Genomic DNA, 25,274 nt, shown 5'->3' with positions numbered 1-25,274 from the left:
TATTCCCACTGTTGAACTGTGATTGGGATGGCATGTACTGTTGATTCTGCTTGCCCCAATTCTGACTACCCTGTCTCTGGCCCCCATAATTAGTCACATAGTTCATATCTTCAGGGTAATGCTGATGATCGTGTTCTGCTTTCCACTGGTTACCAATTGGCTGACTAATGTAAGATGTGCGCAAGACCCCATTCGTAGTATCTACAATATGTACCTGTTGTTTTTGCCCTGACTCTTCCACTTTTTTGGTGAGTATGCTCATTTGTGTCAATAAGGTGGCCATATTTTCAACCATTGAATTGGATGGATCTAAAGGCATTGAGTGCACCACTGGAGTGATTGGTGCATTTCTGGTTATCCATCCCGAATTTTGTGCCATCTTGTCAAGCAGACCTTGACCTTCTCTCCATGTTTTACTCAAAAATGCTCCAGCAGCTGAAGCATCAACAATGTTCTTCACGCTATCTAACAATCCTATGTAGAACTGATGTCCCAACATCAAATCTAGAATGCCATGGTGCGGACATATGACCAGCATCCCTTTAAAACGCCCTCATGTTTCATGCAATATTTCCATTGGTCTCTGTTTAAAACTCAAAATGTCACCAATCGGTTGTTATGGAATTTATGGGGAGTGAGTTTAACCAGGTCTGAGCAGCTCCTGTCACTGAAAATGGGAATAATAGCAACTTGATTGCTTCCGGAGTTACATTGGGTTGCCTTTGGATTTTGCAGATTGACAGAAAATTTTTCAAATGCTATTGAGGATCTTCGACTTGTAACCCCGAAAATAGTCCCTTATTTTGCAACAAATGCAACATGTTATTCGTGATTTTGAAGGATTCAGCTTGTATCTGTGGGACTAAATTGAGGTGTCCAGATTTTTAGCTGTGGGTTATGCCCAGTCATAGAGAGCCGCCTCTGGCACAAGAGGTGCCATTGGCGCTATTGGTACAACTGGGTGTTCTTCGTGATCTCTCATTGTTATTTCTAATGGGTCAGTTGTTTGTTGTTGTTTGTTTTTCTGGTTGGCCCGGTTCAAGACTTTAAAAAATTTCTCGGGATTTGGTAATGCTTCAAATACTTCACCAGTTCTCGATAAGTTTCTAGGCATGCACCTGTGCAACCAAGTCGACAAACGTTAAAAATTTCAATGTAAAAGTTGGGTATAGAGAGAACTAACTACACTAAGAATTTTTGTACTTCTTTCGATCGTAATTGATAATACCGTTAACTCCCCGGTAACGACGCCAAAATTTGATCACGTGCAACTGTGTCTATTAAAAAACTAAGCGGGCGTTGCAAATATAATCCTGGGTATTATGCCCCGAGTCGAATCCCACAGGGAATTAATGTATCAAGAGAAGCCTTTAAAGTACTAAATTCTTATTAGTCAACCTTCTCAAACTTTGTAAATAACAAGTGGTGTTATGGTCTACAATTAACAAAATCAATAAAATGAAGATTAACTAATACACAGTTGTAGACAATTGGAATAAAGGTCTAAGGTAATGGTTTCCCCCGTTGTTGAATTCCTTAGTCGTATGTTTCTTATAGCTTTGATTTAGTTGTCTCTATCGATCATGAACTCTCTAGCTATCATAACTCTCTCTCAAGTAATTATGATAATTTACTAGACGCACTCTCTCAAGCTATGCTAGCTAGATTCGCATTACAGTTCTCTTAGATCGCACCCAAGATATCGTTATCTCTACTCCAACCTCTAAACCCTCGGTTATGACTCTCGCCTATACTCTGGGAGTGATGTTGTTCAAACAATTACCTAAATATGCACTCTCTCTCAAGCAGATACATAATAAATAGGAACGGCTAATTGAGGATCCTTTCAACTAACCAAAATCAAAACGTAGTTGAACAAATAGAGATTAACAACCAACTCAAACTATATAAATATAACAACAAGTTCATCCACAACGAGTTCACCCAAAACCTTGGATTAAAAGAGTTAGCTACTCATAACAATGATGTTCATCACAATAATTAAATTCATTACAAATCATAAAAACAAAAGGAAGAAGAGAAGAACTTGATGTAGAATACTCCTCCTTGCCTCTTGCCTTTCCTTTTCTTGCTCTCAGCTATCAAAAGTTGCACACACACACCTTGGACGAGCTTGACCTTCTATAGGTTAAGTGAATTTGCCCCCCAGACTTCCAAAATTACCCTTGGGAATTATTTTTTGGAACTGGGCTAGCGCGGCCGCGCTAGTGGGCACGCTAATGACCGTGCTAGTAAGCCTTACCATTCTGCCTTGACCATCTGGGCTAGTGCGGTCACGCTAGTGGACGCGCTAATGGCCGCGCTAGTCCAGGTCTACATTTGGTTGATTCTTTTTCTCGTCTTCTCGCTTACTCAGTTCCTAGGGGTCTTTTTTGCTTCAATGTAGCTCTAATCACATCTTTAAGGCCTTATACAAACTCCTCATTCATGCAACACAGTTTAAAGCTCATTTTTCATTATTTGATTATATTAGTGCATTGAAACATAATCAAGCTGGGGAAAAACAATCGTCAAATGACATAAATCTAGCCTAATATTAAGAGCCGGTCGAGGTGCCGTTTTATTTAGGTTCTGGTTCGCGACCCTGTTATTACATCAAAATCAAAAAATTAAAAACACTAACTAAGTCTGTCAGCTTTGAGAAGTCAAAGAACATGTCATTAAAGACTACAGAAGAATAAAGCCGATAACAGTGCCCAGGACCTGTTCTTCCAGCCCTTCCTGCACGCTGAGCAGCTGAAGCCTTACTTATAAATTGTATTTCATAAGCTTCCATACCATTGGAAGAGTTGTACTTTTTGACCTTTTCTCTGCCTGTGTCAACCACATATTTAATACCGGGAATTGTCAATGAGGTTTCAGCCACATTAGTGGCAACAACAACTAGGCGTTCTCCTTCCTTGACCTCTTCAAACACGCGAAGCTATGCAGATGCAGGAAGCATAGCATAAAGAGGTAAAACACACATCAGACCAGCAAAGGTTCCATTAGCCCCATTCCTAACCTTACTTAAGAGAGGTTCAGATTTATTAGAAGCTCCTTCTTCACTGATAGGAACAAGTTCATGTTCGCCAGAATCAGGTTTTGATGTCCTTTTACCAGCCAAAGCTTCAAAAGCAGCCTTCAGTGATGTAAGGCTTCCCTCCTCACCTAAAACATCTAACTGACCATCAGAGCTTAGAGACTTCTGGTTTAACAACTGTGCATCATCACCATAAACATCCAAATCACTATTATCTGCTGAATCGTAGGAAATTTCTGATTCATATTCATAGATCTCCCCGTGATCCTCATCATAGGAATTAAAACGTTCAGTTATCTCAGTCATAGAACTCATTTCATCATCAAATGCCTCACTTATCTCCTTGATAACATTTTCCTCGATGGTATTCCCTTCAGATACCAAAGACATCTGATTATCCACTTTGGAAGCTCTCTCAACTATCTCCTTAGAAGCTTTGCGCAGCTTCTGACACAAGTATTCAACTTCCCTTTGCCCTGTCACAAATACAAGTATACCACCAGGTGGCAATCTCTTGTGAATTGACAATATTTTCTTGTATACTTGGCCGACATAGTCCACCATCTCAGTTCTCTTGGAGAAATGAATAGTAATTAGGTATTGGCGAGTGGGGACTTCCATTACAGGGGGAGGATCACGGAAAAATTTTCCCCCAGATATAAAGTCCTCAACTCGAAGTGTAGCACTCATCAGCACAAGTTTCAGTGGATATACTCTCTCTTCAGGGCTTACCGTTTGTCCTGAAAGAACTTTTTTCTGTTGCTCCTCATATTCTCTATGCAATAAAGCACATAATCAAATATGTCAAAAAGTGTAGAAGTTAAAGGAAGGTAATTAAAGAAAGGAGGGGGATGGGGAGAGTCAAGGAGAACTGGAGTCTTAGAGAGTAACCACTAGTATTTTTAAAGCCACCTATGAATAATGAAATGACAACCAACTTTATGGAGATAGCAAACTATTTTCTCACCTGATGCTCTCTTACTATACGAGAAAGCATACCGATAAGCATATCAGTGTTCAAACTCCTCTCATGAGCCTCATCCAAGATTAAGATCGAGTAACGCCTTAAAAGAAAATCATTCTACATAAAAGTGGAGGGTTAGGGAGGAGAAAATCAAAAGAAGATTATATAAACTTGCTTAGCCAAATACAAATTCAAGAAAACTAACAGTAGGAAATTCAAATTGCTCAAAAGATAAATTAGAAGACAGCAACAACTAAATCTTTGTAGTCACATTATTTTTTTCCCTTAAAGTATAACAAATCATAGGACAACCCTAACATGCAGGATCTAAGGCAAGTAAGACAAGTGATCATTTAGTACTGCTACAAATAGCAAAATATCTATTCCTTCGCGCCTAACCCTTTTTTTTTAAGAAGAATGTATAACTTCAAAAAATCAATCTTTATGAACAAGTAACATTCAAACAAAGGGTGCATTGCCTCTTTGAAGTGAAGAAGAAAAAGGTCTTGATAGACACTCTTGATCCATGTTCGTCGTCCTAGACTAATCGTTAATTCATTTCATTCAACTATTTGGTTCTAACTCTATAGAGCATATACCAAAAAATTTAATAAAGTCACTTACCTGTCAAAAAATAACTCCAACATACCAATTTATGCAATTAGAATTTTAACTCATATCTGAAAAGCAAGGTCCAGCAACGCTTGAGTTTAAAACTTGATTCTTATTAAACACAAATTGGTAAAGAATAAAAGAAAACCAGACAGAACCATCTATAATGGACAAAAGGGAGCATGGATTGAATATCTCATGTAAAGTGGCATTGCACCAGTGAAACAACAAAGTTGATTGAGTATGACACTGAATTACTAGAAAGCAACAGAACCACAACGAGCATGAAAGGATCTTTTTTCCTTGCGCAAAAGTTGAATGGACAAATCCTCCTTGAATATACTGATATATGACCCTCACTATGATCGCCAAAGGGGTAGAGCTCTTTGTCCCTCAACTTCCCCCATACCAAACAATAGCTTCATTCAGGTGAGTCCGAATATTTTGGAACCTTAATCCTTTTCTTTTAATGACATAAAAAGGATTTTTTTTACATATAGTCATCCTATTGTTTATAAGAAAGCATCAAGGATTAGTTAGGAGTTGGTTTTATGTCCATATGTGAATTGTTCACATAAAACTGAAATTATTTCGAACTGTACAATATTGGGCTTTTTTTAACATTATTCGGCTCAATATGCAAATTGCAAAAATGACTAGGAGTGCCTAATCCATTGTTTCTCCCAAAAATAATTATATTAACAATTTTGTAATGAGACCTCAACCTGCAGCACTATCCCCCTCTAACTGCAAGAGGTTAAAAACAAAACCAATGGGATTATAGTTGCATTCACAAGCATGCTTTGAACTGTATCCTGATTTTACTATTGTTCCCGCTTCTGAACGACTTAACCTTTGCTTGGTAATTAAACTGGTTACCACTGTCCCTCCACATTATCTCAACAACTAAAGGAGTCACTAGTTCACTTTTCTTCTTTTCTGTTACCTTTCTCGACAAAAAAAAAATATTTAACTCCTAAACAAAAGCCAATAGTGTTAAGATATTCCAAAATTGGATTAAAAATGGGTCTGAATGGAGTGGAATGAACATAGCGGATTCATATAGCCAACTCCAACTAGTTTGAAACCAAGACACAGCTAATTGATAGAAACATCTCTCTTGCTTCTTTGAAAGTAATTTATAAAGTTTCAATTATTTCACTATTCAAGGTATTGCTATAATTTTCTCAACCTTTTCTTAAATATTTAGCAGTCAAATGGTGTGCACCATTTTTCATAGTAAGGACTAAATATAAAGCACTTAAAAGGTAGGGACGAAGATTTCAATTTACCTAGACATTAATACTGACATCTTACCTGCAGTTCCCGAAGCAAAATTCCATCAGTCATGAACTTTATGGAGAAATTGTTTCCTATCCTCCTGTCATGTCTAACTTGGAAACCAACCTCTTTGCCAAGACTAAAACCAAGCTCAAATGCCACTCGTTTGGCAGTTGCAAGTACTACATCACAGCGTGGTTGAGTCACACCAATAATACCACCATGACCATTGGAATGATTTGAACCATAGCCAGCTTCATAAAGGAACTGAAAGATCCCAAACCAAAAGCAAGAGATAAAAACACTAAAACAAAACTAAAAATTAAGGAAGAATGAAATAAATAAAACTCTATATTACCAACCGAAGGAAAATGAAGTGTTAGAATAGTTATGTAAATACTAAATAGTAGTAAATAACCCTAATCACATATGTATTAAGAGTAGGACATGTTATGTGTATATATATATAGGGCTCATTGTATCATGTTTAACATATGAGAACAATATCAATAATATTTTCTCTCATGCTTTCTCACAGGAAGCATATAGAGAACAATAGAATATCTCACTTGAGGAACTTGGGTTGTCTTACTACAACCTGTCTCACCACAAACTATTACACACGTGTTCTCATTTATAGCTTCCATTATCTCCTGTTCCATCATGACTATCGGCAGATCGCTCCTCTTATTTTCAACCTCCGTTGGTCTTAAAACGTGCACCACATTTGGAGTTGTTAAAGCTCTCTGAGGAAGACTGTTAGCCGAGTTGCTACTATTGCTCAGAATGGCATTTTGAATATCCTTGGTAACATCCTGTTCAATATGAAGTGCCCACACAGAACAAGGATGTCATACATATGAGAGAGCCTCAACGAAAATTAGGTACCAAGTATATGGTTGACACAAAATAAAAGTCTTTATAAACTGAGAGTGAAGCAATACCATTGATTTCCTCTGTTCTTCGTTATGACAATCACAAATAGATGGATGATCTTGCTGATAATCTGACTTTAAACATTCTGTAGTTCTATCCTCTTCTTGCTTATTTTGCACCGAAACATCTCCTCCGCAAACTAAAAGTCCACTATGAGAAGTCAACTCTTCAGGAGACCCTGGAGTGACCAGCGCTTCACTTTGGACTTCACCTTTTCCTAAGGAGGACTACAAAAGACTGCTATTGACTATTGGACTCGACTTCATTTTGTTAGAATCATCCAAGACATCACTAGTTAGGCTGTTGGCTGTCCTCTTCTTGACTGGTCGATCTCTATGTGGCATCTCTAACCCCGCCCTAGAAAACTGTACTTCTCTCTTACACTTCTCTCGGCTAGTTTCACCCTACAGCATACAGAGCATGATTTTAGAGGTAAAGTCTAACAACCTATCACATGTAAAGTAAATATGGACAATTACACAAACCTGACCCAAGTTCCTTGAAGACCACATAAGTGAATAAAGATCATCTTGGATCTGATACTTCATGAAATGGGAATTATTTATCATTATCCAACAAAAAAAATTCCTGGATACTTAAAGAGAAAAGTTGTCCAAGCTAAATAAGGAGAATTATTACTTCAAGGTCTTAATGCTTTCAGTTAAAAGGATTGATTTCTCCTTGTCTTCCTACATTTGAGAAGACTGAATTATTCAAAGTCCAAAAACTAGATGACAAGAATAAGTAGTACTAACAAAATAAAAAAATAATGAACATTCCTGGATGCACTTACCTCGAGTTTCTTCAGCTTTGTTTTCCTGAGATTGACTTAACTTAATGTTATTCTTCATTTTAATCTTTTTCGATACCTGATATGAAAAAAATAAAAGTAATCGGTCATCTGTGAAGACGTTCAAACATGTATAATATATTGATTTTCTGTTTATACCTGTTCCTTTTCAGTCTTCTTCTTTTTCTTCTCTGGCAATATAATTGCATTGCTATCTTGATCATTCAGACTATTAACACAAGCAGTCCAGATACTTTCCAGTTAATAACTACGAAGGTATATTCTCAACTGAAACCAAAGACAATAATTGTTTAAGCAGCAAAAAAAGCAAGTGGATTAGGAAATCAATTACCTCACATTGTCTGTATCAAGGTTAATATCTACACTAGGCTCCATTATCACGACTAAAATAATAATACTCTTGCAGCCGGCAGTCGAAGCAAATTGATAACTTCGCTATGTTCTTTTTCAAGCTGCAAAAGGGACAAAAATAAGCATAAATCATGGTATCCAAATCAAGGGGCTCTAGGGTAAGGCAAGTGAAGCTCTTCGTCGGAGAAGAAGACGGAACAAGGAGGGTCGCCGGGGAAGAAAACGAAGGGTTGGGGTGGACGGCGGCAGAACCTTTTTTCGGGCAGGTTCTTGTTTTTCTTCTTTATTTAAAACCTTTTTTAAAAAAAAAATTAAATGTCTTCTTTTTATTCGTTACTCCATATTACACGCATTTTTTGTGTTTTATTGCATATTAATTTCGAGTTCTAATGACACAGTAAAGACTCTATTAAGGTGTTCAAATTGAACAGATTTAACATGGAGTATTTAAATAAAAAGTATAAACAACTTTAAGGGTTGTCCTTATACTAGATATGAACAGCCCATGCATAGCATGAGCCCAACCACAACCTAGGCAATATGTTTTCACAGGTCCAACCACAACCTAATCAATAGTATATTTTTATTTTCATTTTCAGTTTGTTGTTGGCATTCTTTTTTACGTTTATTTGTGATACATTTTATAAATATTAAATTGCTGACATGTGACCAAGAGATCATGAGTTCGAGCCGTTTGCAAAATAGAACATGAATGGAAGAGAATAGAACAATGCACTTCGCAAATGTACTCCTCAGTGATCAACATAATCCATCCTGTTTGTAAATATTTCTTTATCCTCTTAGCAGACAAATTCAAAGGGATTACATAATTCTCCGGGGCACTTTGAACTAATTCGATACTTGTACTTCACTTGAGAAATTAGTGGATGACTTCACATATTGATATCCATAATAATTTAAAAATAAATATAAAAACAGAGTTTGAAAGAAAATAAAAAGTCCAACAATGCATTGAGAAGTTAAATGTCATGAATTCTAGTTGGGGCTTCTAATTATGGTAAGCTGCACCAAATTTTCGCTCTTGCAAATCCAGGCTAGAAAAGAAAATTAAATATGTTAGGTGCTTTACCATATATACAAAACAAGAAGGAAGAAGAATGATACTGGAGTAAGAAACAAAAATGCGAGAAGAACACCAATATTCCAAGTCCCAAATGAATTAGAAACTTATGCCAAACATCTCCATTAATCTTTATCAGATCCCAGAATAGAATAAATTTCAAGTATATGTATCAACACAAGTAGAAACAATCAATATGCAGAGAAGTCAAAGGAAGGTAATTAAAGAAAATGAGGGGGATGGGGAGAGTCAGGGAGAACTGGAGTCTTAGAGAGTAACCACTAATATTTTTAAAGCCACATATGAATAATGAAATGACAACCAACTTTATGGAGATAGCAAACTATTTTCTTACCTGACGCTCTCTTACTATACGAGAAAGCATACCGATAAGTATATCAGTGTTCAAACTCCTCTCATGAGCCTCATCCAAGATTAAGATCGAGTAACGCCTTAAAAGAAAATCATTCTGCATAAAAGTGGAGGGTCAGGGAGGAGAAAATCAAAAGAAGATTATATAAACTTGCTTAGCTAAATACAAATTCAAGAAAACTAACAATAGGAAATTCAAATTGCTCAAAAGATTAATTAGAAGACAACAACAACTAAATCTTTGCAATCACATCATTTTTTCCCCTTAATGTATAACAAATCATAGGACAACCTGCGCTTCAATGGACAACCCTAACATGCAGGATCTAAGGCAAGTAAGACAAGTGATCATTTGGTAGTGCTACAAATAGCAAATATCTATTCCTTCGCGCATAAGGCACATTTTTCCGGATTCAACTTCATCCCGTACTGCCTCAATATCTCGAAGGCTTCTTTCAAATGACTAATGTGGTCCTTTTTCTTTGCCGACTTTACCAGCATATCATCGATATAGACCCCCATTGTCTTGCCAAATTGTTCCTTGAACATTATGGTGACCAACCTCTAGTAGGTGGCCCCCGCGTTCTTGAGTCCAAATGGCATCACTTTATAGCAGTAAGTCCCTTGGTGTGTGATGAAAGATGTCTTTTCCTGATCCTCTTCGGCCATTAGAATTTGGTTGTAACCGGAGTACGCATCCAAAAACTCAGTAGTTCGTGCCCTGCTGTTGCATCGATCAGTTGGTCGATGTGGGGTAACGGGAAGGAGTCTTTGGGACATGCTTTGTTTAGATTGGTGAAGTACATACACATTCGCCATTTCCCGTTCTTCTTTTTGACCATGACCACATTGGCGACCCATTGGGGGTATTTCGATTCCCTGATGGAACCGTTGGCGAGCAGTTTGTTCACTTCTTCGCTGACTGCTTCATTGATCGCTGCATTGAACTTTCTCCTCATCTGTCGTACCGGAGGATAGAGTGGGTCGACATTCAACATATGAGTGGCGATGTCCTTTGAGATCCCTAGCGTATCTGAGTGGGAAAAGGCAAATAAATCGGCATTGTTAGTTAAAAATTCACGATACTTACCTGGCTCCGAAAGATTGTGCCCAATGTAAGCTTTTTTGTATTGTCGGTGTCGTCCAACTGGACTGGGTCGAGGTTCTCTATGGTTGCCTTATAGGCTTCTATGATGCCTGTGTGTCTAATGGACTTTGCTGGGGAGTCAGGTTTAGTTCCCCACATAGCTGATTGCTATGCCTCAATGCTTGCTCCTTTTCAGCTGTTTGGTGTGCGTGCAATCTTGGGCAATCCGATAGCATTCCTGGGTAGTGTGCGGTTCGCCTCGGATGTTGAATATTCCCCACGGGGTGGGAAATTTGATCACTTGATAGAAGCTCTCACACGGCGTGTATCCATGGGCGTCCTATGATGGCGTTATAGGTTGTTTCCTGGTTCATGACGTGGAATGTGGTTTCCAGTGTGACTCCCCCCGCTAGGACTGGCAGCGTTATTTCCCTGGATGTCCACTCTACTGCATTGATATAACCCGTTAGTATTATGCAACGCGGTATTATTTTATCTTCGAGCCTCATTTACATGATAGAAGCTTGATGGGACATCACAATGCATGAATTGTGGCCTCAAAACATTCCACAAATTCTTCTTCCATCGTGGATGTAGCAATGACAGACTGTTTGGCACTCTTCCACGATATTACTCCTTCAGCTAATTGGAACAAATAATCAAACGTGGATTTTCTAGTGCCAATACATCCAGCGAAATCTAAATCCGAGTATCCATCAACTTCCAAATGCTTGAATCTCCTATACATGAGCATATAATCCTTCGTTCCTTTTAGGTACCTCAAAACTTTCTTTGCAGCTTTCCAGTGATCAATTCCTGGGTTACTCTGATATCTTCCTAGCATTTCGACCGCAAAACTAATATTCGGTCTTGTGCAAGTCTAAGCATACATCAGACTACCAACAATAGAAGAGTAAGGAATTGATTCCATTTTTTTTCATTCTACATCATTCTTAGGACATTGCATGAGACTAAATTTGTCCCCTTTTGAATTGGAACAATTCCTGTTGAATAATTGTTCGTATTGAATCTCTCTAGAATTCTTTCGATATAGCCTTTCTGAGAAAATCCCAATAATCCTTATGACCGTTCACGAAATATTTCTATTCCTATCACATAGGATGCCTCACCCACATCTTTCATTTCAAAATTCTTAAAGAGAAAATCTTTAGTCTCACGCAATATGCCTAAATCATTAGCAGCAAGTAGAATATCATCAACATATAGGACTACAAACATAAACTTGCTCCACTGATCTTTTGGTGTATACACCGATCAACAGTATTTTCCACAAATCCAAAAGATGTTATGGTATCATTAAACTTTATATACCATTGTCATGAGGCTCGTTTAAGTCCATATATTGACTTCTTCAGTTTACACACCATTTGACCTTTTTCTTTAGTTTCAAAACCCTCTGGTTGGTCCATATACACTTCCTCCTCGAGATCTCCATTAAGAAAGGCAGTTTTCACATTCATTTGGTGTAACTCTAAATCATAATGAGCCACCAAAGCCATAATAATTCTTAACTAGTCTTTCTTTGAGACCGGTGAAAATGTCTCTTTATAATCAATGCCTCCTTTCAGAGTATAACCCTTGGCAACAAGTCTGGCTTTGTATCTCTCAATATTGCCATTTGAATCGCGTTTGGTCTTAAAGACTCATCTACATTCGATTCTTTTAGAACTTTCTGGCTATTCAACAAGATCCTAGACTTTATTGTATTCCATGGATTTTAACTCTTCCTTCATGACATCAATCCATTTGTCAGACTCATTACTTCCTATGGCTTGTGAAAATGAAATCGTATCCTTATTAAGACCAATGTCAAAATCTAACTCTTGCAAAAAACCACGTAATCATCCGAAATAGCCGATTTTCTAACACTTTGAGATTTTCTTAATGGCATTTCTTGTGGTTCATTTGTGTCAGATATTTGTGAGTTAGTTTCTTCATGAAGTGTTTCATCCAAATGTTGCTCGGTGTTTTCAAAGTGTTCTTCAACAACTGGAACAATATTTGGTATTTGTGTGGAAGTAGGCACATTTTTGGGTAATAGAATATTGACCCTCACCTCTTTAATTTCCACACTTTGCTTTTCAACACTCCCACTAACTTCACCATTCTCAATTAATCTTGCATTACCGGTTTCAACAATTCTCAAACTATGGTTTGGACAGTAAAACACATACCCTTTAGATTTCTCTGGGTAACCAATAAAGTAATCACTTACTGTTCGAGAATCTAACTTCTTTTCTTGTGGATTATAAACTCTAGCTTCCGCTGGGCAACCCCAAACATATAGGTGCCTTAAACTAGGTTTCCTTCATGTCCACAGTTCAAAAAGGGTCTTTGGAACTGCATTACTAGGAACCCTATTTAATAAATATACATCGGTTTTAAGAGCATACATCCACAATGATTTGGGTAATGAGGAATTACTTATCATGCTCCTAACCATGACCATAAGTGTTCGATTACGCCTTTCTGCAACACCATTTTGTTGAGGTGTTCCTGGCATAGTATACTGTGCACATATGCCACGTTCCTCGAGGAACTTTGCAAATGGACCTGAATATTGTCCTGACTCATTATATTTTCCATAATATTTACCACCTCTATCTGACCTAATGATTTTCACCTTTTTATCTAATTGCCTTTCAACCTCATTAACAAACACCTTGAGAGCATCTGCTGCTTGAGATTTTTCTTTCAGCAAATAGATGTATCCATAACGTGAAAAATCATCGATAAAAGTGATAAAATATTTCTCTCCACCAAAAGGTGAAACATCAAAGGGTCCACAAATATCAGTGTGTATAATTTCAAAAAACTGGGTGCTTCTTGTGGCACCTTTCTTACTATGCTTGATTTGTTTTCCCTTAATACAATCCAAACATATAGTAAGATCAGTAAAATTTAGATTCGGAAGAATCTCATTCTTTACTAATCTTTCTAGCCTTTCTTTGGATATATGACTCCAAACGTCTATTCCACAAGTAAGCAGAACTTTCATCTATTGAACTACGTTTAATTCCAACATTATGTTGAACAGTAAGAAGGGATTTAAAAGAACCAATATCGAGTTTCAATTTATATAAACCATCACTGAGAAGGCCAGAACCATAAAAATAGCATTCTTATATAAATTGAAACATCCATTTCCAAACTTTAAATCAAATCCAGAAATATCAAGTCTTGAAAGAGATCAAATTCCTAGAAACTGAAGGTACATAAAAAGTCTGTAATAGATCAAAGTGACGTCCAGTCTCCATGATCAAACGATAAGTCCCTATACCTTTAATTGGAGCCTTCATACGATTTTCCGTGAACAAGAAATCCTTATTTGGATTTGTAGTTTGGATCGTAAGGAATCCTTACAACGTAGTAGATACATGAGCAGTTGCACCAGAATCAAGCCACCAAGTATTATTAGGAACTTCTACTAAATTTGATTCGAAACAAAGCACTAATTGTACCTTTATTTTCGAACCAAGCTTTACGTTTCAGGCAATCTTTCTGATAGTGTCCTTCCTTATTACAGAAACGACACGTATGTGCCTTATGTTCCTTGTTAGCATCATGTTGAGCTTTATCACGTGCTTTATTCTTTTTGAACTTGTTGGCCTTCACTTTAAATCCTCTTCCAGCTCATTGACCCATGAGGTTAATTGAACGACTCTCTTGTTTCTTAAGTTTTGACTACTCCTGAGTAAGCATACTGGACAATTCACTAACATTCCACTTATACTTAATAGTGTTATAGTTAATTTGAAAAGGTTCATACTCAGGAGGTAACGAGTTCAGAATAAACTGAACTAAGAAGGAGTCATCCACAAGGTCTGAATTCTTGCTGCAATATTAGTCATCTCGATGATATGGTTTTGCATACTACGCGACCCATAAAACTTCATGGTCGTGAGTTCAGCCATTAGTATACCGGCGAGAGACTTATCTGTAGAACGAAAACATTCTTCCACAAACTTCAGGTATTCCCTGGCACTTTCTGTTTGTGGAACAGTACTCTTAATGTTGTTGGCAATATTCATTCGCATACACATAAGTCTTAGCATGTTAGAGCGTTCTCATGCTTTATGGAAAGACTTCTCATCCGCACTGCTCGAATCAGTAATGGCAGCGGGCTTATCATTCAGCAGAGCCAAGTCAAGATCCACCACACCTAAGTGGAACTGGACTTGCTCACGCCATTCAGAGAAGTTCAATCCGTTGAACACAGTAACAGACGACGCAAGCGAATGAAAAGGAATAGCTGCAAAATAGATAATACATGCTCACAAATCAATATGGATTCAACAAAACAGTTAAAGCATATCGCAATTTTCCTTTGGGTAAATACTACGACACACTATCATAATTTAAATGTCTTTTAGTCTTTAATAGGTAATTGAATATTTTTAACCAAATATATATGCCATCTTTGGACAAACAATATATATTTGACTAAGAATATTAATTTACCTCATCATATTCACTATTCATAGAATAATTGATTCACCTTTGGGTAAGTCGTTAAGTTCTAGCAATAGTGAAAATTAATTTATCAACTAATTTTTAATTATAGGCATTTCATTAATTTCATGAATAAACTATAATTTTATGTATGCATATTTTCGTAAACAAACTAGTTTTGTCACTTTGGTGACTAACAAACTATATAACATAAGTGCACACACAAAATAGAGATCATAATATTTTATGCATGTGAATACTTTAAACAATCTAGTTTGGTCACTTTGGTGACTAACAAACTATATACACATTAATCACATACATAAAATAAATAATTTATCATATTCTTCCACATTAACGCAATCATAACATCTAATAGCACTCACAACTTATATAATACAAAATTGTTCAAGTACAAAGAAAATATTTTTGCCATATTCTTACATGGAGGTCAATACTTGAATAAATTAGGTCATTGGACAAAAGTAAATAATCATGGTTTGGACAAAAGTAAATAATCATGGTTTTGGTCTTACTGACATGAAGTAGAACTTTCAATTGTTATATAGTTTAAGATCAAACCACGGATTCCGTAACAAATTGTGAGTGTTACGGAACAAATTCATAAACGTTTTCCCCATAAAACCACGAATTCCATAACTGAGAAGAAAAATGTGAATTAAAGTTTCAACAATAACAAATTCACATTTTTTCCATCAATGATTACCTTTAACAGTATTTTATTAATTTCAGAAGGAATACGAAGTCCGAAAATAGACACAGAATTTATACATGAACACATGTTATACAAATATGTGTTTAACAGTTATTTTTATTTATTTATTTATTCAAGAAGATTATCAGTTCAAATATCCAGACTCTGATACCACATGTAAGCATAAACTATAATTAATACCAGGATCTTGAACATGATAATCTTACATGTAATCGTCATAGAAAACATACCTGAAGCGGAATCCATTATCTTGAAGCGGAAGCGTTAATCGGTAAATCGGTTTCTCGCCCCTTGCCATAACTTTATGTTACCGCCGCCTTTAGTGATGGAAGAAAGAATAATATAGTAATCTTAATGGGTGGGGAGAGGACCAATTTATAGAGGTTCTTATTTAATCTGGTACGTCCATCAAATAACCGATCGGACGGATGAGATTTGCTCATTAATTAAATATTAATTATGGGTCTAATCTTATTGGGCCACATATAACGTAGGAAATAACTTACACATCGTCCTGGCCGCCTGCAGTTTCAACAAACCAAATGCAATAAGCAACTCCTCTTCTAAAGAAAACCTGAATTCTCTCCCTCTTCATATTGCGGTTAGGCACCTCGACAACTCTCCACCAATACGTATTGCCAACAAATCCAATGCTAAGAATTTCATAACCGAGTGATTGATGATGATCTTCATGAACGGAGAGCAACTTGACAGGTTGGACAGAGGGAACAAAGTCCAAGGCGATGCACAAACTAGGTTTTTGTGGACAAGGGAATATCAATAGTTTGGTGCAATAAAGCAGGAGCGACGCGACGAATTTTGGGGCTAAAGTCAAACTTTATGAGGGGCCTTAACTTTTTAATTTTTTTATTATTTATTTGAAGTCCATATTTAGCTTTTCTTATATACAAAGTTATTAGTAATTTTCTTATAATCAATAACTCCTAATAAGTATTTCTCAATTCATAATATAACTAATCCATTTACTCTTTCTTGTGCCATTGTTGTTCTTAGGTAATATTTTATCAATTTGAATTTTGAAAACTTCTTTCCTTTGAAGCAACGGTCGCATAAGATATTAATATTATTCCACAATTTAGGCATTTGGAAAAGAATTAAATCTTTTTATTTGACTAAGTTTATTAATTAAACCGCTATCTTCTAATTGTACTATTTTTCTTAATATTTTTAATTCAAAAAGTAAATCTAAACTATCAATATCGAATTAATTATTATATTTTAAGGAACACTCATGATTAAGGCAATATTTTTTTAAATTTCCAACATCTACTGATCTTAGTTTTACTGCTAAATAGAAAATCAAAAATATTTTCATATGTTTCGAATTGTCCAAATCTATTTTGAAGTAAAAAAATAGTCTTGCCTATTATGTATAAAAGTAATCAACTCTAAAGGACTCTTTGAAATATTTTGAGATTTCATTATCAATATTTGTATTAAATTGTTACTTTATCACACGTTTCTTACGAAATTTGTGTTCGATATTCATTTCAAGTGCAATTTTCTTGGTAGAAAGAAATCAAACTTTTTCACTGTACAAAACTCTTTTTTAAACTTATACATAGTTTATTAGGTGTAACAAAAAATGGGACTCCCACAAGTACAGAGCCTAAAACGGTTGTTTTATTTGCTTTATGGAAGGACCGCCCCTACTAAGCAGTATCTCACAGGAGAATATGATGATTGTGTCAGAAATAAGCCTTGACTACTCTGGCTTATGCGGGAAGAGCGACTTTCAAACATTAAATTCGAATCATTCGGCACGGAATCCCGATGGCGAATGCGAAGGTAAGTGAAATCAGGGTGTACAAGTATGGTATTCCAAAGCTTGCGATTAACAAATTTGAACCTACGCAGATACTCAAGGGGCACGTAGCTTAAGATGTGGAAGATGATTTCTTCTGGAAGTCACGAGTTAGTCAAGCAGGTTATAATTCTGATTACTCATTCTTCTTCATGATTTTCCCGAGGTTCGTATCCATATTTTTTCTAATGGCTAATTTTTCAGATGATCAGAGGAAGTAGAGGGGCATACAAAATATTTATAATAGTTTTTTCCCATACCATTTCCAATTCGAACTCCCAAACCACTATTGACAAGGACTCCAAATCCAACTAACACCAGGTAATAAGGTTTGCTAATCCAATATCAATAAGTTTTCAGGCCTTAATGATATCGGATTAACACAGTTTTTCTTGAATTAGAAGAAGCCAAAAGTACTTCAGTGCAATGCTTATAAAAGATTACTAGAACCTACAAAGGAAAACGCTTAAAAGCCTATCCCTACACAGCAATTAAGATGGCTTGCTCCTCACGAGAATCAATGCTCGTAGGCTATTTAGAAGTAAAACTTCAACTTATATACTTGTATATATATAGAGAGAGAGTAAGGGTGTCGGAACCACTTTGCGCAACATGTGACTATTCCATTGAATACTTGCCACACTCTGCCCAACAATGCTAAAGGAAATAAAAAAAAATCAGTTAGTTTGTTTGTAAAATATTTTTAACCTGCCAAGTCTCAAAACTCAATGCAATCGAATTTCATGCTTCTGTGACGCAATCAAATGACAGAGAGAACCAACATAAATCTGCAAATGCAGCAGAATTGCAAAATCACCCATTCAATGACTGGCAAATAAGCATATGCCCATAGTTAAAATAAGAAAGGTGGAACTGATGCTAACCACATTGAGTTAAAAACACATGAAGATCCTTTTTTCTTTACCATAATACCAACGATGAAAATAATTTAACGACTTATTCATTGGTTTGTGCAAGCCGGTGCATCATAAGCACGTTGCTTTGCAGGTTAAACCTTGAGCTAAATGTCAATTTCTAAAGAAAACTATATGTACAGTTTCCAGCATATCATCAGCTTTGGCTAGCTCGTTGTTTCTCCATTAAGCTCCAAGAGATTTAGATTTTCAGCTCATTCAGCTCAGCCTACATGAAATAGCAAATGTAATTAAAAGAAGATAAAATCTTAAGCCATTAAACAGTGAAAAAGAAAAGGCAGAATAGTTGCTGCGGCAGCAGAATGTAACCCCAACCTTCCCGTTTTTCGGGGAGTTGCCATAACATTAGGCGTTTGGAGCATATTTGGTTGAAGTTAGAAAAAATATAGAGTATATGAAGTTGAACGTTGAAAAGGGGTAAACTAGTGTCTCAGCTTCAAATTCTCCGTTTCTAAGTTGACATTGATATAAAGGACCAAAATGCAAAACAATAAGTAATTGATTTGAATTGAAGTTGAAAAAATGAAATAATTTTCAAGACAGAACAATTCTTAGCCAGTAAATACATAACGCAATTTCCGGTAGTTTTGCATAATATTTTTCACTTAGGAGCTGGGGTAGCAGTGTTTACATTGTTTAAGTTGAAATACTATTTTCTTTCACAGGAAGGCTAATAGCTAGTTCATCCATCTTTAACTATTTCAATAATCTAATTCCCAGAGTATCATTCAAAAATAATAGGTCTAACACTATCTAAATCGAGATAACATGGTGATGAACAGATAAAGCAGTGAGATATATATACAGACCAATGCACACCACCACCACCACCAACAAACCCAGTATAATCCCACAAGTGGGGTCTTGGGAGGGTAGATAGTAAGCACATCTTACCCCTACAATGAATGTAGAGAGGCTGTTTCATACGGACCAATGCACAAAAGAGCAAAAAGAAGAACCTCTATCTACCATCACAAGAACCAGCAGGCAGGAAATAAATATAAAAGCATCACATTGCCAAATCAAATGCACAATCCTATAGGATAAGCAATGTAAAGACAATCAGACCTGAAACAGAAACAACAGCAACACCACTTACATCAATAGGCTGAGGAGAACAAATCCAAGAAGGAGGAGGCCAAAACAACTCAGCATAGCCATTGTAACTACTAATTGGACCAATGCTGCCATTATCCAAACTAAACAACCCTATCCCGTAATTCTTCCACAATCCTCCATCATCTTCCGTGCTACAAAAAAACTGATCGGTGAACAGTATACAGTTCCCTTTACACCCACAATCAACCTCAGAAACTAATGCAGAAAACGTACAATTATCCCCCACAAACAGTATCCTATCTTCCAAATCAGTAACCTCAACCCACTTCTGCATATCTCCATCCAGCTTATAAACTTTAAACTTAACTGTCCTTTCACTCATGTAACAATCAAATTCCTCATAAAACTCAACATTCTCATTATATCCAAGATCATCTTCTGGACCAATACTCAAATACTTATCAACCATCAACAATTCGCCACACGACTCCACAAGAAATTTCTTATCCCCACCAAACACAGACTGACCAACAATGGTCAATTCCGGCGCTGACCCATCACTCAACTTAACAAGCACTCCCTTCCCAGTATTATCAACAGCATAAAAGTTCCCATCTTTAAGAATAACATCATCGTACGGCAATGATGAGTCATCAACAATAGACCACTTCGTATCACCAGATCTATACATTACCAATTTCCCAGAAACATGAATTGTCAGTAACAAAAACCCATCTTCTTCCAAACGAACAGCAACTTTTTCCATGTAAAGATTCCCCGCATCCGCAATTGAATTAGCCCTAGGTCGGTACTTTATAAACTGAAGAGTATACTCCTGGCCTAATTCAAGAATTGGGTATTGCGAGGAATCCAAATTTTTTGGAAAATTGGAAGGAAGAGGTTTGAATTGGGATCTGGAAAGAGGATTAAGCAAACGCATACGTTGAGGATTTTCCCTATCCAGTTTAAGGATCCATCCACCGTGGTTACTATCAGACGACGTCGTTTCAGTTGGGGGAGTGATGAGGTAGAGGGGTGTTTTGGTAAGTTTAAAACCCCAGCTGTTTTCAGCGATGCCGTTATTAGGGAGAATGGGGAAACGAGAAGGGGAATTCGGGTAGGGTTTAGGAGGAACGGAGGAACGCCAGGAAGAGCAAACGGAACGGAAACGGAGGAAATCGATTTCAGAAGAGAGGTGTTTGGAGATGAGGTCTACGAGTTCTCGGGGGAGTTGAGACCATTCTGCCATTAGAATAGTAGATTGATTGATGGATTCTTGAATGGGAGAATAGGGAGAGATTTGTACGTACTATTTATAGTAATTTTGAAGGGGATGCAAATCTGAGAAGATACTTCCTGGAAATAACTTCTGCCATTGCACATGGACGAGTGTACAAGGTTGTTTCGGGCCTAGTATATAAACCATTTTGGGCCAGCCACAGCAAAATTCACAAATAGCCACTTTTATGTCTGCTGTTTGCAAATAAGTCATAATTACAAAACTAATGAAAATTAGCCCATTTTTATAAGAAAATAATTATATATATATATATATAAAGAAGGGACATGAGAGAGGTGATGTGGTATCTCTATAGTGTAGGAATCCTTTTTATCTTTTTTCTCATTTTTTTGACATTTTCCTTTCAATTTTTCCATTTTAATTATTTTAAAATTTTCACACCATAATGCCATATCTCACTCACACCTCTTCATTGGGGGTTATAACTTTTCAAGTCCATAACCTCCATTTTTTTATTATGCTATGTTATTAATAACCTTGTCCCTCTGTTCCTCTTCTTGCTCGCACCTGACCGTTACTTATGTAACCTCCCATTCCATTCATAAAGCTTTGTATTATTCATACATTCAGTAGTAATATAAAGTTGGTTGCACAAAGCACTTTTTATTTTTGTGAAAATTTACTACTCCGGTTAAGATTTTAAATAGTATTTATATTATTTTGGTCTATTTACTTATAACTCATTTTGAATATGCAGTTATGCTCCTGTTCCTCGGAAACTACATCCAGGTTCGTATTTTTGTGAATTAAATTTGAAAATTTGACTTTCTTATGTTTGTTATCTTATGATCATCTTATAGTTCTGTGTTAATTATAGCTTAGTGCTTTGAAGTGGAATCCAAAGAGCAAGGTGGGAAGTTCTTTGAGGGAAGGATGTCAGGGGTCTATTTGGAAACAATCTCTCTACTTTAGGGTAGGGGTAAGGTCTGCGTACACACTACCCTTCCCAGACCCCACTAAGTGGGATTATACTGGGTTGTTGTTGTTGTTGTTATTGTTGCTTTAAAGTGGAATCCATCTTTCTTAGAGGAGAAAAGAGATGGCTCATATCAAGAATCTGGTCACCAAATTTGGAACTCAACATTAACAAAGGCTGCAGTGTTGTGGCTACCTAACCAAAAATAAAAGGTTAGTTCAAATTGTATTTTTTATATTATTTATCAAATTAAATTATAGAATAACGTGAACCACTTGTAATTTATGGGTAGATGTAAGGACGGTGACAAGCGCTATAAAATCCAGTATGATGTGCCAAGACTTGGGAATAAGGATGCAAAGACAAGGTGAAAGATAAAATTTTGAGTAAACAAGGAAGAGTAAGAGCGAAACAATCAAATCATGAGTTTTGGTTATCAAAATGTCAGCCGCATTCAGTGTTGTAAAATTCTAAAATAATGAAAAAATTGTCTGAATCCTTGTGAAAGAATTTGTAACTCTGCAACTCTGTTTTTAGTTTGGTTTTTCCTTTTTTTTTAATCAGAAAGGAAGATTATTTATTCGTGACTAAGAATTAAAAAACATAGTCCAAAGGAGTATTAAGGTAAGGGTTAATAATATGTGCTTTTACCATTTAATAAGAGGAACAATATAAATACCTACATTTATATAGTACACTTAGAGAATCGCGCATTATCGACCACTATATAAAGTTGAAAATTTTCCTTTAAAGTTCTTTTCTGTTTTTTCCTTTCATTTTCAAAGAATTTTTTATAATGAAATCAGGTTACCTAAGCTCTAATCCTAACAAAAATATTTTAATTTGTAATATCACCAAGACATGACTTTTTAATTATATGGCTATACATACAAAAATTTCTTCTATATGGTTTAACTTTTTGAAAACTAGACACCAAGATCTAGAACTTTCATGTTCTTGTCATCTCCCAATTCCTTATAGATTTCTAGATATAAGCCTCCAAAGTCAGCCTCGTACAACACAAATTTCTTCTTCATCTTTCCGGACAGCCTATAGTATACCAGCCATAACTTTTGGTATACAAATCCAAATGCTAAACGGTTTACTTTTCTGAAAACTAGATACAAAGAACTACAACTTTCATATTTTGATTATTTCCAAATTCTTTATAGATTGTGAGATATGAGCCTCCGAAATCAGACATGCGCAACAGAGATTTTCTTCTTCGCGAACGCGAAGGACAAAATCCTTGAAGCCCAAATCTTCTTCGCGAACGCGAAGAACAACACCAGACACCAGCAACAACTATAGCAAAACAACCCGAAATGATCTGAAACCATCTCGAAACACACTTGAGGCCCCCGGGACCCTATCTAGTCACACCAAACCGTCCCATAACATGACACAAACCTTCTCGAGGCCTCAAATCACATCAAACAACATCGAAATCATGAATCATACTCCAATTCAAGTTTAATGAACTTTAGAATTTCAAACTTCTACATTCGATGTCGAAACCTATCAAATCACGTCCGATTGACCTCAAATTTTGCACACAAGTTATATTTGACATTACAGACCTACTCCAACTTTCGGATTTGGATTCTGACCCCGATATCAAAAAGTCCACTTCCGATCAAACTCCTAAAAAACCTTCAAATTTCTAACTTTAGCTAAATGACTCCAAAATGACCCACAGACTTTCGAATTCACTTCCGATCGCGCTCCGAACACCAGAATCACCATATGGAGCTATTACCAGACTCAGAATCCCAAACAGACATTGATAACACTGAAATGCACTTCAACCCAAACTTATGAAATTCTTTAAAAAATGCCAACTTCCACAATAGGTGCCGAAACGTTTCCGGGTCTTCCAAAACTCGATCCGGACATACGCCCAAGTCCGAAATCATCATACGAACCTGTTGGAACCTTCGAATCCCGATTCCAAGGTCGTTTACTCAAAAATCCAATCTTAATCAATTCTTTCACCTTAAAACTTCTGAATTGAGAATTTTCTTTCTAAATCAACTCCGAACTTCCCCGAAATTAAATTCCAACCATGCGTACAAGTCATAATGCCTAAAGTGAAGCTGCTCATGGCCTCAAACCGCCGAAGAACGCACTAAAGCTCAAAACGATCAGTCGGGTCGTTACAATAACCACAATAATGACGATTATAATTTCGTCTATTGCCACGTCCACATCCATTGATACATTCATGGTAATAATTTTATCTTCTTTCAAGCATATTGCTATCATATTCTCTTAATGGAATGAGAATGAAGCAAATTCAATGGGACGGGTTTCCACTTCTTGTGCCCATAATCATACATGAATTTTATCATGGCGAGGCATAGAAAGTTTACCATTTCACGTGGTTATAATTTCTTACAAACTCTATTATAGTTGTAATCAATTTTTATTGTCTTTGCTTGTATTTAAAATTAAATTAAAGAATTTCAAGAATTTAAAAGAGAAAAATAAGGTAAAATACTTACTTTAAATCCATAATTTATTGGTGAAGGAAGTTTATGGAACAATTGACAATTATTATGCTCAATATTATTTATAAGTTGAGCACCATGCATGTAACCCAGAGCCTCAACTCAATTGGTTGGAGTCTCGTACTTATAACATGTTATGAAACAATAACAGAAGAACAGTATTGCAGAGAAAAGTAGAGAGACAATTCTTATTGATTTGGGATCAATTACAATAGAATAGAACATCTCTATTTACAGGGGAAAAATGATTTAACCACTAAGTAACAAACCCTAGAATCTCTCTAGAATATAGACATTCACCTTAAATACAATTCTATTTATAACACAAATCTAATTTTCACACGACCCTTAATAAACTACTCCCTCCGGTTCACAATAAATGACTATTTTAAATTTTTATTTTGGTCCAAAATAAGTGTCCATTTACATAATCAAGAAGGAATTAATTTTATTTTATTTTTTCAAATTTTGCCTTTATTTACATATTCCAAATTATCAAGGTAACAATTAATTTAGGTTAATTGAGTGAATACATCTTTTTTTTCTTTAAGACTTCGTATTTTCTTAATGGGCATACCAAATGTAAAATGATCACTTATTGTGGACCGGAGGTAGTAAATAGTGCCAATCATAAGCAAGTAGATTGAATTGAAAATCCGTAAAACTAACAAATATTGAAAAGCTTCGAAGTTTTGAATATAATATTGAATTTTGTAAAATTATTATTTGTTTGGATTGGGTGTTTTTGTAAATGGTTGAGAATGTTCTTTTGGAGTTTCTATCTGATTTTTAAGAAAATTTGGTGAAGATTCAAAGTGGTTTTAATTGAAATTTCATATTGAAACTCGAATAAGAAGATACGAATAAATTGTATATATTTTAAATGTTAGGTGTACAAATGGCATACAAAATATATACAACTAACATAATTGTATACAAGTTGTATATAAATTTTATGTAATTGGTGACTTTTTTTTACCAG

At 36.0% G+C, this 25,274-nt stretch overlaps 3 protein-coding genes, 1 non-coding gene and 1 pseudogene across 5 annotated transcripts; 1 reads left to right on the top strand and 4 right to left on the bottom strand.

Moving 5' to 3' along the window:
- The first annotated feature begins 509 nt into the window (after nucleotides 1-509).
- On the top strand, nucleotides 510-615 carry LOC138882005 (small nucleolar RNA R71). The gene has a single exon (XR_011403463.1). It is a non-coding gene; the product is annotated as a small nucleolar RNA R71 (small nucleolar RNA).
- Nucleotides 616-2,515: 1,900 nt separating this feature from the next.
- LOC104248133 (ATP-dependent RNA helicase DEAH13-like) lies at nucleotides 2,516-8,274 on the bottom strand (annotated as a pseudogene).
- On the bottom strand, nucleotides 7,064-8,022 carry LOC138868145 (ATP-dependent RNA helicase DEAH13-like). Its single transcript, XM_070157923.1, has 6 exons — nucleotides 7,979-8,022; nucleotides 7,786-7,855; nucleotides 7,630-7,705; nucleotides 7,530-7,540; nucleotides 7,322-7,378; nucleotides 7,064-7,240 (listed from the first exon to the last, which is right to left on the bottom strand). Exons 1-6 carry the CDS (start codon nucleotides 8,020-8,022, stop codon nucleotides 7,064-7,066), a joined length of 435 nt encoding a protein of 144 aa, XP_070014024.1.
- Nucleotides 8,275-11,073: 2,799 nt separating the features above from the next.
- On the bottom strand, nucleotides 11,074-12,058 carry LOC138878251 (secreted RxLR effector protein 161-like). Its single transcript, XM_070157919.1, has 2 exons — nucleotides 11,924-12,058; nucleotides 11,074-11,418 (listed from the first exon to the last, which is right to left on the bottom strand). The coding sequence occupies exons 1-2, from the start codon at nucleotides 12,056-12,058 to the stop codon at nucleotides 11,074-11,076; spliced, it is 480 nt and encodes a 159-aa protein (XP_070014020.1).
- Nucleotides 12,059-18,397: 6,339 nt separating this feature from the next.
- On the bottom strand, nucleotides 18,398-20,930 carry LOC104248134 (F-box protein SKIP23). Of its 2 annotated transcripts, none has more exons than XM_009804329.2 (2): nucleotides 19,607-20,930; nucleotides 18,398-18,715 (listed from the first exon to the last, which is right to left on the bottom strand). In XM_009804329.2, exons 1-2 carry the CDS (start codon nucleotides 20,813-20,815, stop codon nucleotides 18,689-18,691), a joined length of 1,236 nt encoding a protein of 411 aa, XP_009802631.1. In that variant the 5' UTR covers nucleotides 20,816-20,930; the 3' UTR covers nucleotides 18,398-18,688. The 2 variants fall into 2 exon arrangements, with proteins under 2 accessions (XP_009802631.1, XP_009802630.1); XM_009804328.2 differs by having other exon boundaries at nucleotides 19,576-20,913.
- Between the last annotated feature and the right edge of the window lie 4,344 nt (nucleotides 20,931-25,274).

This window comes from Nicotiana sylvestris, chromosome 1, assembly GCF_000393655.2.
Source record: "Nicotiana sylvestris chromosome 1, ASM39365v2, whole genome shotgun sequence".
Classification (NCBI taxonomy): domain Eukaryota; kingdom Viridiplantae; phylum Streptophyta; class Magnoliopsida; order Solanales; family Solanaceae; genus Nicotiana; species Nicotiana sylvestris.
This window is presented reverse-complemented; position numbering and strand designations above follow the sequence as displayed.